Raw genomic sequence first — 12,927 nt, 5'->3', positions numbered from 1 at the left:
TCCCTGAGCCACACCAGTCAGGGCTACCATCTTCCTATTTTTATTTATTTGTCTCATCTTTTCTTTGTCTCCTTTTCCTTTGAGTTAATTGCATATTTTTTTAGAATTCTGTTTTTCTCTTGTGTTGACTATTAGTTATTCCTTTATTTTTTGTTTTTATTTTTTAGGGGTTGCTTCATAGTTCAGAGTATTCATCTTTGACATGTCATATTATACCATCCAGTAATGGTTTTATATATAACTTCATGTGTATTGTAAGAACCTTAGCCCTGCCTGTTGTGGCTCAGTTGGTTGGATGGTGTTCTACAAATTGAAAGGTCACAGGTTCAATTCCTGGTTAGAGCACAGCCCCCTGGGATGGGGGCTGGTCCCCAGTGAGGGCATGTGCCAGAGGCAGCCTATCCGTGTTTCTGTCCGTCTGTGTCTCCTGCCTTCTTGTCTCTCTAAAAATAAATAAAATCTTTCAAAGAAAGAACTTTATAACAATCTACTTCTATTTCCTTTCTCTCTGGGTCTTTGTAGTGTTATTTTCATATATTTTACTTCTATATAAGTTACTAACCCCACAGTACATTGTTATTTTTGTTTTAATCAGTGTTACCTTTCAAAAAGATTTTGAAAATAAGAAACAAACACATTTTATGTTTACCTGTATCTTTATCATTTTCAGCACTCCCTTTTTCTCCCCCACTATTTTTTAAAATCCTCATCTGAGGATATGTTTATTGATTTTAGAGAGAGAGGAAGGGGGGGGAGAGAGACAGAGAGAAGCATGGATGTGAGAAGCATCCATCAGCTGCCTCCCGTATATTCCCCAACCAGGACTTGGACTACAGCCTAGTATATCCTGTGACCGGGGATCAAACTCACAACCTTTTTGGTGTATGGGACGATGCTCCAACCGGGGTTGGACCCTGGACGATGAGCCACCCAGCCAAGGTTCAGTACTCCTTTCATTCCTCTGTGTAGAACCAGGTTTTCTAGCCGGTGTCATTTTTTTCTGTCAGCCTGAAGGACTTCCTTTAATACTTTTTATAGCACAAGTCCACTGGTGATGAACTCTGTAGGCTTGTTTATGTTTGCAAAAAAATATTTTGCCTCAAAAATTTTTCCTTTGGGTATTGAATTCTAGGTTGAGTTTTAGGTTTGTTTCAGTATTTTCAAGATGTTGCTCCCTGTTTTCTGGCTTACATCGTTTCTCACGAGAAATCCTCTGTCGTTCTTATCTTTGTTCCTCTGTACTTCATGTGTTTTTCTTTCCTCCAGCTACTTTTAAGATTTTTTCTATCACTTATTTTAAGTAATGTTATGATGATGTGCATTAGTATGGTTTTTTCATTTTTGTTGTTTGTGGTATTCCTGGAATTTCTTGGACTTGTGGGTTTATAGTATTTTTTTAAATCAGATTTGTAAAAGCTTTGTCCATTCGTTTTTCAAATATTTTTTTCTGTCCTCTCCTCTCCTTCAGGGAGTCCAATTCCATATGCATTATGTTGCTTTCTGTTGGCCTGCGGCTGAGTAATAGTGGATTTGCTGTCCATTTATTGTCCATCCTTTTTCTCTCTGTGTTTCATGTTGGATTATTTTTATTGCTAGGTCTCTAAATGTACTAATCTTTTCTTTCATTTCTCAGTATGCTCATGTTTTCTTTTACTTTCTTCAGTACATGGAATATATCATAATGTCTTGTAATGTCCTTTTCATTAATTCCCTTATTTGTATCATATCTGAGTCTGTTTTTGTTGATTAGTTTTTCTCATTACATGATATTTTCTGGGGTTTTTTACATGCATGGTAATGTTTATTGGATGATGAATATTGTGTACCTTACCTTGATGGATACTGAATATTTTAAAATACCCTTTGTATTTTTGAAACTTATTCTGAGATACATTTAAGTTTTTTGGGAATAGTTGGATCTTTTTGAGATTTTTGTTTAAGCTTTCTTGTATAGGATCAGAACAGCTTTTATTATAGGGCCAATTTTTCACCATAAAGGGCAATACTTTAGGGTATTGTGTCCACTACCTAGTGTCCAGTGTATTGCAAGGTTTCCATTCTGACTTGTGGTCTCATGAACTTATTCTGGCCTTGTATAATCTTTAGAGATGAGTTCACCAGTTCCTTTCCAATGCTTCTTTTTCTGACCTCAGGTAGTGTCTTCGTGTGCAGATGCTGATCTGTATTTGGTTGAGACTTGAAAAGAAAACCATAGTCTCTGGAGTGTTCTCTCAGTAGAGTCCTCCCCTCTCTGATGTTCTGCCGCATGAATCCCAGCAGCTTTGCCTCCCTGAATTCTCAACTCTGTTTCCATAATATTAGTTTTTCTTAAAATATTATGACAGATTAATATTAATAGCTTTAAAAATGATTTTTTAAACATTATTTTTGGCTTCCACTCTCATCTTTTTATTAATACCATAATGTTATCTAAAAGAGCATTTATACTGGATCTGATGATAATTTAATTTTTCTTATAAATTAAACTTTTTGATAGTGGTTTTAAATTTATATTTGGCAAATACATTTCTAATAGAGTTAAATTATTTTTAAGCTTAATAGTTATTTTTTAGTTCTTAGGTGATGTAAAAATATTTTGGAATATCAAGGGTTTTTTTGTTTGTTTGCTGCATTATTCACTGCCAAATTTAAAAAATATACAGAATAAGGAATATAAAAATGCCATAGAAGTTTATTGTAGAGCTCTACTTTTATAATCTATTATGCCTTCCATGCATTATGAGACAGTTCCATGTTTCTGTCTTTTCAAATATTTCTAGGTTAATTTTATTTACTTTATTGATGTGTAGTATACCAAAATGTTCTTAATGCCATTATTCACATCTGCTGACATGTTCATTATTTGGATTTTTTATCTCAACCAAAAGTAGAATGTGGTGTGTGGGGTTGATGTTTCTGTTCTGTATAGTATTCTGCTCTGATCTTACCTATCACATCTTGTTGTGGCTCCTGTCCAATGGAACATTCACCATTATCATGCTCGTAAGGTTTCTTAGATGAAAGTCTAAAAGCTAAACATTGCCTTGGTAAAAAAAAAAAAGAACATATATATTAAGTGTCCAGCCTCATTTTTATATACTTTCTACTTGCAATATCAATGTTACTTTTCCTCAAAATCAGATTTTAATGTTCAGTACTTCACACTATCATTGACAAAATTCTTCATGTGTAATAAGAATATCTGATGAGTGCTATTAATCTTATTTTTTACATTTTTTCACATTCTCATTGTTTATGTTGCTAAATCTTTGGAGATGAAAAATAGGCAAAGTTTATATTCTCTTTCAATAAAATAAATAGAGTCTAGTGATTTTTGTCAGTTTTTACCATTTACCATTTGCCAGAATGTTGCATGTAATGTGTTTGAAGAAGTCCTACCTGCATGGTCTCTGGCCAGTGCATGGGCATTGTTAAGTCAGTAACTTTTTCAGCTGGTATGTTTAAGTTTGGGTAGGTGACTGGGGGTTTGCGTGGTAACCAGAAATAATCACTTTAGTAATAAAAAAAAATCAGCACCTTTCCGCTCTCTTTTGTGTAGTATCAGAGATGCAGAGTCTGGGACAAGCTGCACGAAGAGCACATCAACGCGGGACGCACCGTGCAGGTGAGGCCATTTCTGGTGGGTCGGTGGCAAAAGGACTTCAGAGCCTTCGATAAAATGAATGCTCTCATAGCAGAATCCTTTTGTGCATATGTATAACTAATCTCTTAAAGATTAGTATAACTAATCTCTTAAGGGAATTACTGAATCAAATTCCATACATATTTTTAAGATTGTGGTTCCTATTACTAAAATTTCCTCAGAAATGATATATCAACTTACAGTCTCACAATCATGGCATTTTCCAAAAACCTTCCAACATTAATATTACCCATTTCTCCAATTTTTGCTAATTAGTAGAATAAAAGAATGTTGCTTTTATGGTTTTAATCTGGGTTTTTTTCTTTTATTGCTTTGACATGTGAAAGGCTTTTTTAATACAGGCTTTGGTTGATAATATTTCATTTGTAAATTTACAAAAATTTTCTGTTTGTGTCCCTTGCTTATATTATATTATATTATATTATATTATATTATATTAATATTATATTATCTTTTGCAAGAATTTTTTAAAATTTAAATATACTGATCTTCTCTCTGTAATATTTTATTTATCTTTTCAAAGCTCCTGGATTTATTGATCCTTAAAATTGTGCTTCTAGTCTCTATATCATTTAATTCTGCTCTGATCTCACTTATTTCCTTCCTTCTATGTGCTCTGGGCTGTCTTGTTTTTGTTCCTCGAATTCTTGTAGGTGTAGGGTTAGGTTGTTTGTTTGAAATGTTTCTATATTTTTTAGGTATGCCTTTATCACTATGAACTTCCCTCTCAGGACTGCCTTTGCTCTGTCCCATAAGTTTTAGGTTATTGTGAGTTTATTTTCATTTGTTTCCAGAAACTTTTTGATTTTTATCTTGATCTCATTTTTGACCCTTTCATTGTTTAATAGCATGCTATTCAATCTCCGTGAGTTTGAGTGTTTTTGAGTTTTTTCCTTGAGATCGGTTTCTAGTTTCAGTCCCTTATAGTCAGAGAAAATGTTTGATATGATTTTAATTTTCTTGAGTTTGTTGAAGCTTGTTTTGTGTCCTATTATGTGGTCTATCTTTGAAGATGTTTCCATTTGAAAAGAATGTGTATCTTGCTTTTTGGGGATGAAAGGCTCTGTATATATCAGTTAAATTCCTTTGATCTAGGACATTGTTCAATGCCGCGATATCTTTGTTGATATTTTGTTTGGAAATCTGCCCATTTTTGACAGCGTGGTGTTAAAATCCCCTACTCTAATTGTGTTGCTATCAGTATCTTTCTTGCAGTCCTCCAAGATTTTCTTTGTGTATTTGAGTGCTCCTGTGTTGGGTGCATAGGAGCACTCAAACATATTTTGAGTAAACATAAACATATTTACAATGTTTATGTCTTCTTGATGGATTCTTCCCTTGAGTATTATGAAGTGACCTTCTGGATCTCTTTTTATGACCCTTTTTTTAAAGACTATTTTGTCTGATATGAGTATTGCTACCCCGGCTTTTTTTTCTTGTCTGTTTGCTTGGAAAATTTGTTTCCAGCCCTTCACTTTCAGTCTGTGTAAGTCTTTTGTCCTGAGGTGGGTCTCTTGCAGGCAGCAAATGTGTGAGTCATGCTTTCTTATCCATTCACCTATTCTATGCCTTTTGATTGGAGCATTTAATCCATTCACATTTAAGGTTATTATTGATAAGTACTTATTCATTGCCATTTTTTCATACTTGTGTTCTCCTCTCTCTCTCTCAGTCTTCCTTCCTTTTCTTAAAGCAGTCCCTTTAGCATCTCTTGCAGAACTGGTTTGTTTTCTTTTAGACTTCTTTTGTCTGGGAAGCTTCTTATTTGGCCTTCCATCTTAAGTGAGAGTCTTGCTGGGTAAAGCAGCTTTGGTTGCAGGCCTCTGGTTCTCATTACTTGGAATATTTCTTGCCATTCTCTTCTGGCTTGGAGCGTTTCCATTGAGAAGTCAGCTGCTAGCCTTATCGTGGTTCTCTTGTATGTTACTTCCTGTTTCTCCCTTGTTGCCTTTAAGATTCTCTCTTTGTCTTGGAGTTTTGCCATTTTAATTATGATGTGTCTTAAAGTGGGCCTCTTTGGGTTCCTCTTGATTGGGACCCTCTGTGTTTCCTGGGTTTGTGCGACTTTTTCTCTTATCAAATTAGGGAAGTTTACCATCATTATTTTTTCAAATAGGTTTTTTATTTCTTGTTCTTCTTCTTCTGGTATCCCTATTATATGGATATTATTACATTTCACATTGTCTTGCAGCTCCCTTAGCACCACTTCATTCTTTCTGAGTCTTTTTTCCTTTCCTTTCTCCTTCTAGGTATTTTTTTCTACCTTGTTCTCCAACTCACTGATTCAATCTTCCACTTTATCCAGCCTGCTTGTAATTCCTTCCAGTGTGTTGTTTTTATTTCTTACATTTTATCATTCATTTCCTCATGGTTTTTGTTTATAGTTTCTACTTCCTTTTTCATGCTGATGTATTTCTCACTCAGTTGCTTGTAGTTGTCTGTGAGTTCCTTGAGCATATTTATAGCCATTATTTGAATTCTATATCTGATAGGTTGGTTACCTCCATTTCATTTAGCTCTTTTAGTGAGGAGTCTTCCATTCCTTTTAATTGCATGTTCATTTTTTATTCTTCCCATTTTAGGTGACTATTTTTGTTTGTTTCTGTGCTTCCTGATGTTTTGCTTTGCTAGCTGTCTTTGTAGGGTGAACTATGGTAGGAATTCTATGGGGTTCAGTGGTGTGGTCTCTTTGATCTCCTAGTCTGTCCTTTCTTCTGTTTGTGTGGGTTCTCTTGTACTTGGATTTTTACCTTTTGGTGGTTCCTTTGTTGGTGGTTTTTCTCCTCCAGCAGGTGTAGTGATTTTCACAGCTCCCACCTATTCTTTTATGGGATCAGTGGCAGGGGGTAGGCAAAATGGATTAAGACAGCGAGAGAGTATTTTATGGGATTTAAAATACCAGCAAGTAGAGAAGAGATAGGAGATTCTTTGGATAAGTACTGTATAGCGTTAACTGTGATACTTCACCCAACTAGCTACTATGTATAAAAGGTGAGAGATAAGACTCTTGTTAGAGGGGAAGGTGACTATGAACTGAATCCAGAAAATAGAGCACTTGTGCAAGGTTAGATGATGAGATATCGTGACAGTAAGGGATGAAAGGTAGGCGCAGTGTGAGAAAGAATAGAGTTAACCACAACAATAATAATGCTCAGGACTGAAGTGAGGTGGGCGAAGATCAGGGACGGTTGCTGTGTAGTATGTACAATTGTATGGAACAACAATTATTTACAATAGTACTGGAACAACAATAATATTATAAGAAATGGTGTGATTTGGATAACCAGAATAGAAAGTACCCAGTCAAGAGTTGTGTGTTATTGGAACATGGGTGAAGTGAAAGAAGGAAAATTAAAATACAATAGAGAGAATAAGGAAAATCAGTCAAATAATGAAATTAAACAGAAAAAATGAGGAAAACTAAACATATGGAAATTTAAAAATACTAATAAAAGTGGTAAAAATAATGAAAAGATAATAATAATACACATAAACAATAAAATGCCAGCTCTAAGAGATAGCAAAGTGACATTTGTCTCTTTCTCAGTTTTGGGGGGTTAGCCTTGTGCTACCCCTCTTGATCTGTCTCTGGACCCTTCCTAAGTCCACATCTTATAGTCTCACTTGGGGGAGGAAAAAAAAGAGAGAGATCCAAAAAGAAAAAAATAAGCCTCCTGCTGACTTGTTCAGAGAGTTCTGCTGCTCTTCCTAGATGCCACAGGAAGGAGGTGCTGGGCTTTGCTTTCCTTCCTATGGTTTTGAGAGGATGGGGAACAGGTCTGGGTCACAGTTTCCAGGCCTCTGCCGGCCCAGGTCCTCCATGAGCCGCCAGGTTCAAATCAGCCACTCAGTCTGTGAGTGCCCAGCATGATTGAGTCTTGGGCAGAGCTGGGGACAAGCCCAGCACATGCGGTTTTGCTCAGCTACTGTCTCTGTGCACGTGCAGCTGAAATCTCCCTGGGCCTGAGAGTTCCTTACAAAGCAGCTGCCCACCCATTCTTACCAAGGGCACGGCTTTTCACACGGCCCAGCTTTCCAGCCAGTCCGGAGACTGGCCGAGTCAGGGTCCTACACGGCCCAACTCCTCCCTTCTCCAGGTGTCAAACCGCACCTCAGTTTCTCTGGTACCAGCTTCCACAGTTTTAGTGGATTTGTACCGCCTCTGTTTGTCTCCCACTTCGTTTCTGTTCCCTTCAGTGACTTCCAGCATCCAGGGCCCTCCTGGTGCCGGGCTGCCCGCCTTGCTCTGGTAGGGGAGGGAGCTGGTGCTCTAACCTCCCTCCCTGTATCCTGCAGCAGGCACCAGCCAGGGGCTGCAGCAGCCTGGGTCCCCACGCAGATCCCAGGGACCTTACCATCCCAGCACATTCTCCTCACCATATGTTTTTCAATGTCCTCTGCAATTTTTTCCCTCCAAACTTCATATAAGCTGGGATTCTGTTCGCTGTTCACTGTGTTCATCGGAAGCTCTGCCAGGTGTTCCAACTGGGCCCAGGGAGAACTGGGCCCCGCTCCCACCTACCTCGCTGCCATCCTCTACCACTCTCTGTAATATTTTCAATTAATACAGTATAGCAGTTATTCTTTGCTACTTATTGGCTTTTTAGTAAATAAACTTTAATTATTTTAAATTAATTTTTGAAAATCATATATTTATATAGTTAAAAGCCAAATAAAATTAAAAAGCTTATAAAACGCTCCCCTAGCCATCTTCAAGTACTACCTGCAAGAAACCACTTTTGGTCATTTCCCCTGGATGTTAGAATAAATTCCTACATACCATGTGTACATAGGTGTGAGCATGATCTCTTCACATCTTGCCATAATAGGTGGAGACCTAGCTTTTCCACCTGGCTCTTTTACTTCCCTTCCCCTTATATAATTATGTATAACTTTTATTTAAATTAGTTATTAGTATCTCATTATTTGGTTATAAAGCTAAAGTGTGTTGCTAAGCCAGATGAGTGAAATATAGCACAGCATCTTTTTTTTTTTAAGTTATTAATTGCCTCACTTTTTATGCCTGGCTTTCTGTATATTTGTAGTTTTTCCCCCCTAAATGCTGCACATCTCTGCTACATATTATCAATAATTTATTTTTCACGTGCTCAAATATGTCACTTCTATGCTTTATCCTGAGGGCTCTTTTCTGAAGCCCTTCTTCCTCAGCTTCAGGCTGGACTTACTCTCTAGGCTTGTTGCACAGCTCATATTCTGGAATTTCCCAGGCCCTTTTGTGTTGGGTCCCTGTTTTCCTTGATATTATGTCTTTTTCCTTTTTGGTTTGCTCCATTGTTTTATTGGAGTACGTTTTCCAGTGGCTCTGTAAGTAAGGGAATCTTGAGATAAAATTTTCAGTTATGTGACTGAAAAATGCATTTTTTCTCTCCTCATATATGATTGCTAGTTTCAATCAGTATAGAATTATAATTGGAATTCTCTTTCAATTATGAAGACATTCTAGGCTTCCTAGTTTAGTGTTGTTTTAAAAATGTTTATATTGTCCTACAAGGCTATAGTAATCAAGCAGCATGGTATTGGTATAAAAACAAACATGTAAATCAATAGAACAGACTAGAGAGCCCCCAGATAAACCAATGCCTATATGGCCAATTAATATTTTGCAAAGTGGGCAAGAACATAAAATAGGTTAAAAACAGTCTATTCAATCAATGGTGTTGGGAAAAATGGGCAGATACATGCAACAAAAATTAAACTAAACAGCCTTGTTACACCATATAAAAAATAAACTCAAAACAGATGAAGTACTTTAATCGTAACACTTGAAACCTAAAACTCATAGTAAAACCTTTAACATTTCTCTTAGCAATATATATTTTCCAATACACTTGAACAAGGAAAACAAAATAAAAAGTTAATAAATGAGACTACATCAGACGAAAAAAATTTTGCACAGCAAAGGAAATAAACCATCAACATAACCAAAAGACAGCCTGCTTAATGGGAGAAGATATTTGTCAGTGATACATCAGACAAGCAATTACTATCAAAAATTTATACAGAACTCATACAACTCAACACACAAAAAACAAACAATCCAATTAAAAAATAGGCAGAGGATCTGAATAGACTGTTCTTTAAAGAAGACATACGGGTGGCCAATAGACATATGAAAGATGCTGAGCATCACTAATCATCAGAGAGATGCAAATTAAAACCACAATGATATATAACCTCATACCTGTAAGAATAACCATCATCAGTAAATCAACAAGCAAGTGCTGACAAGGTTGTGGAGAAAAGGGAACCCTCATGCAACTGTTGGGGGGAATGCATATTGGTGCAGCCACTGTGGAAAACAGTATAGAGAGTCCTTAAAAAATTAAAAATAGAACTGTCTTATGACCCAGAGATTACACTTTTGGGAATAAACTCAAAATGCTAATTTGAAAGAATTCATGTGCCCCTACATACCTTGCAGTGTGATTTACAATAGCCAAGATAAGAAAATAATCCAGGTGCCCATTAATAGACAAATGGGTAAAAAAGTAGTTGGACATTCATGCAATGGAATATTACTCAGCCATATAAAAGAATGGAGTCTTACCATTTGTGATAGTATGGATAGACTCAGAGGGTATTATGCTAAGTGAAATAAGCCAGTCAGAGAAAGACCAATACCATGTGATTTCACTTTCATGTGGAATCTAAAGAACCAGTAAATGAACGAACAAAATTGAAGCGGACATACAGAGGGAAAGAGGTTGGGGAAGTAAAAGAAGGGAAAGGGAGGATAAATGGTGGTGGGGGTGGTGAACACATACAGATGATGTATCATAGAATTGTATGCCTGAAACCTATATAATTTTTTAACCAATGTCACCCTGATAAATTCAATTTTAAAAAATAAGAGAAACAGACATACATACAGAGAACAGACTGATGGCTGCCAGAAGAGAGGGGGATTGGGGGACTGGGTGAAAGAGGTGAAGGAATGAAGCAGTACAAGTTGGTATTGACAAAACAGTCACGGGGATATAAAGCTCAGCATAGGAAATATAGTCAGTAATCTTGGAATAACTGTGTATGGTGCCAGGTGGGTACTGGAAATACCAGTGAAACACTTTGTAAGGTATATGATTATCTAACCACTATGCTATATACCTGTAACTAATGCAAAATAATACTAAATGTGAACTGTAACTGAAAAATAAAAAATTTTAAAAATGTTATCATCTGATTTCCCAGTCTTTGTTTAGGACCATTTTTCCCTCTTTAGAACATTGTGTGTTCTGTTTATCCCTGGTATTCTGAAATTTAATGATCATGTGTTTTTTTGTGTTGGATCCTTTCACTCTAAAAATCCTTTCATGTTATTTAGTTCTGGGAAATTTTCTTAAGGAATGTATTTGAGAGTTCATTCCTCAGTGTTTTCCTTTTGTTCTTTAAAATATTTTATTCCAAGAGTCAGCAAACTGTGGCTCCCAGGCCAACGCTGGCCTGCTATCTGCCCATTTGTTCACACGCTGTCTTTAGCCTGCTTTCACACTGCAGCAGCGGAGCTGAGTGGTGGCAGCAGAGACCATGTGGACTGCAAAGCCTAAACTATTGACTCTCTGGCCCTTGGCTGCAAAAGTTTGCAGATTCCTGTTCTGTTGGATCTTAGGATTCTTGGATTGCTAGTTTAATTTTCTCTTCTGCTTTCTGGGAGATTTTCTCAGCTTTATCTTTAATTCTAATGAATTCTTTATTTCTGATATTATATTTAATTTCCAAGAGCTTTTTCTTATTTCCTTTTTTTTCCATAAGATTTTATCTTTGTATATAATAACTTTGCTCTTCTGAGATACTAAAGAGCCAGTTGCTTGTCTGCTGGTGGACTTTACAAGTGCCCTGGTAGGCTAGCATTTACTTTGGAGGAACCTCCAAATATCACTGTCCAGAGTTTGTTTTAGTTTAGTTTTCTAAAGAAGAATTCTCATTCTCCCTGTAGGGCAAGTAAGTACTTGTTTTTCAGTTATTGAAGCCGGTTAGGTGAAGGCTATTGGGCTTTTATTGTTCAGTACTAGCTTTTATATAAATCCCCCCTTTTAGCCCTGTGCCTGGTATTTCTAAATCTAGTCTTTTTCTCCAAAGAATATATCTCTTGTTCTCTCACATTTCAAAAGGGTTACTATAGCTGCAGTATAGTTAATGGATGGGGATAGAATGAGTTGAATACAAGAGATCATTTAGGAGGGGTTACAGAGATGGTGGAGGTGGAGAAAAACAGAGATATAGATAGAAATTTGACTTTCTCCTCCTCTCTCTCTCTCTCTCTCTCTCTATATATATATATATACACACACATACATGTGTGTGTATTTATATATATACACACACACACATATAGGTGTGTGTGTAGGTATGTATACGTGTGTTTACCAGTGGACTTGTGTTCTGTGTTTGTAAAGAAATCAGATTATTATGTTAGCAGTTGTTTTCTGCTATATACACTTTGCTCTTGAAATTACATGTTGTCTTTCTGTCAAGATGGTGGCGTAGGCAGACTTGGCTTGCCTCTTCGCACAACCACATCAAAATTACAACTAACATATAGAACAACCATCCCTCAGAGACATCAGAAATCCAGTTGAATGGAAGTCTGACAACTATAGAATTAAAGAAACCACATCCATCCAGACTAGTAGGAGGACCAAAGATATGAAATAGGCTGGTCCCACTTCTACATGTGTTAGATACAAATTTAGGAGGTATATCTCAGGAGAAAGGAGTCCCAAACCCACATCAGGTCCCCAGCCCAGGGTTCCAGTGCCAGGAAAATAAGTCAAAACAGTTCTATCTAATACATAAACAAACACAGGGAAGCTGCCTAATGAGGAGACAAAGAAACATGGCTCTAATGAAAGGACAGATCAAAACCCCAGAAAAAGAGCTAAATGAAATGGAGATAAGCAATCTATCACATGCAGAGTTCAAATCACTGGTTGTAAAGATCCTCAAGGAACTTAAGGAGGACCTCAACAGCATAAAAAAGACCCAGCAGAAATGAAGGATACACTAATTGAAATAAAGAACAATTTACAGGGAAACAATAGTACAGCAGATGAAGTCAAGAATAAAATCAATAATTCAGATCATAAGGAAGCAAAAAACAACCAATTACAACAACAGGAAGAAAAGAGAATTAAAAAAAATAAGGATAGCGTAAGCATCCTATGGGATAACTTTAAGCAATCCAACATTCACATCATAAGGGTGCTAGAAGGAGAAGAGAAAAAAGCAAGAAATCGGAAGTGTAT

The 12,927-nt window shown here is 36.6% G+C and overlaps 1 protein-coding gene across 1 annotated transcript in view; it reads left to right on the top strand.

Moving 5' to 3' along the window:
- Positions 1-12,927, top strand: part of STX17 (syntaxin 17) — a 57,860-nt gene that overhangs the window by 17,332 nt on the left and 27,601 nt on the right. Inside the window, exon 3 of the mRNA XM_037140796.2 lies at positions 3,560-3,625. Within this exon, the coding sequence (XP_036996691.2) occupies positions 3,560-3,625 (66 nt within the window). The remainder of the gene's footprint in view (positions 1-3,559; positions 3,626-12,927) is intronic.

The sequence above is a fragment of the Artibeus jamaicensis genome, unplaced genomic scaffold (genome assembly GCF_021234435.1).
Source record: "Artibeus jamaicensis isolate MK-2021 breed Jamaican fruit bat unplaced genomic scaffold, CSHL_Jam_final scaffold_1964, whole genome shotgun sequence".
Lineage (NCBI taxonomy): Eukaryota > Metazoa > Chordata > Mammalia > Chiroptera > Phyllostomidae > Artibeus > Artibeus jamaicensis.
The sequence above is the reverse complement of the archived record's forward strand: the minus strand, read 5'-3'. Positions and strand labels throughout refer to the sequence as shown.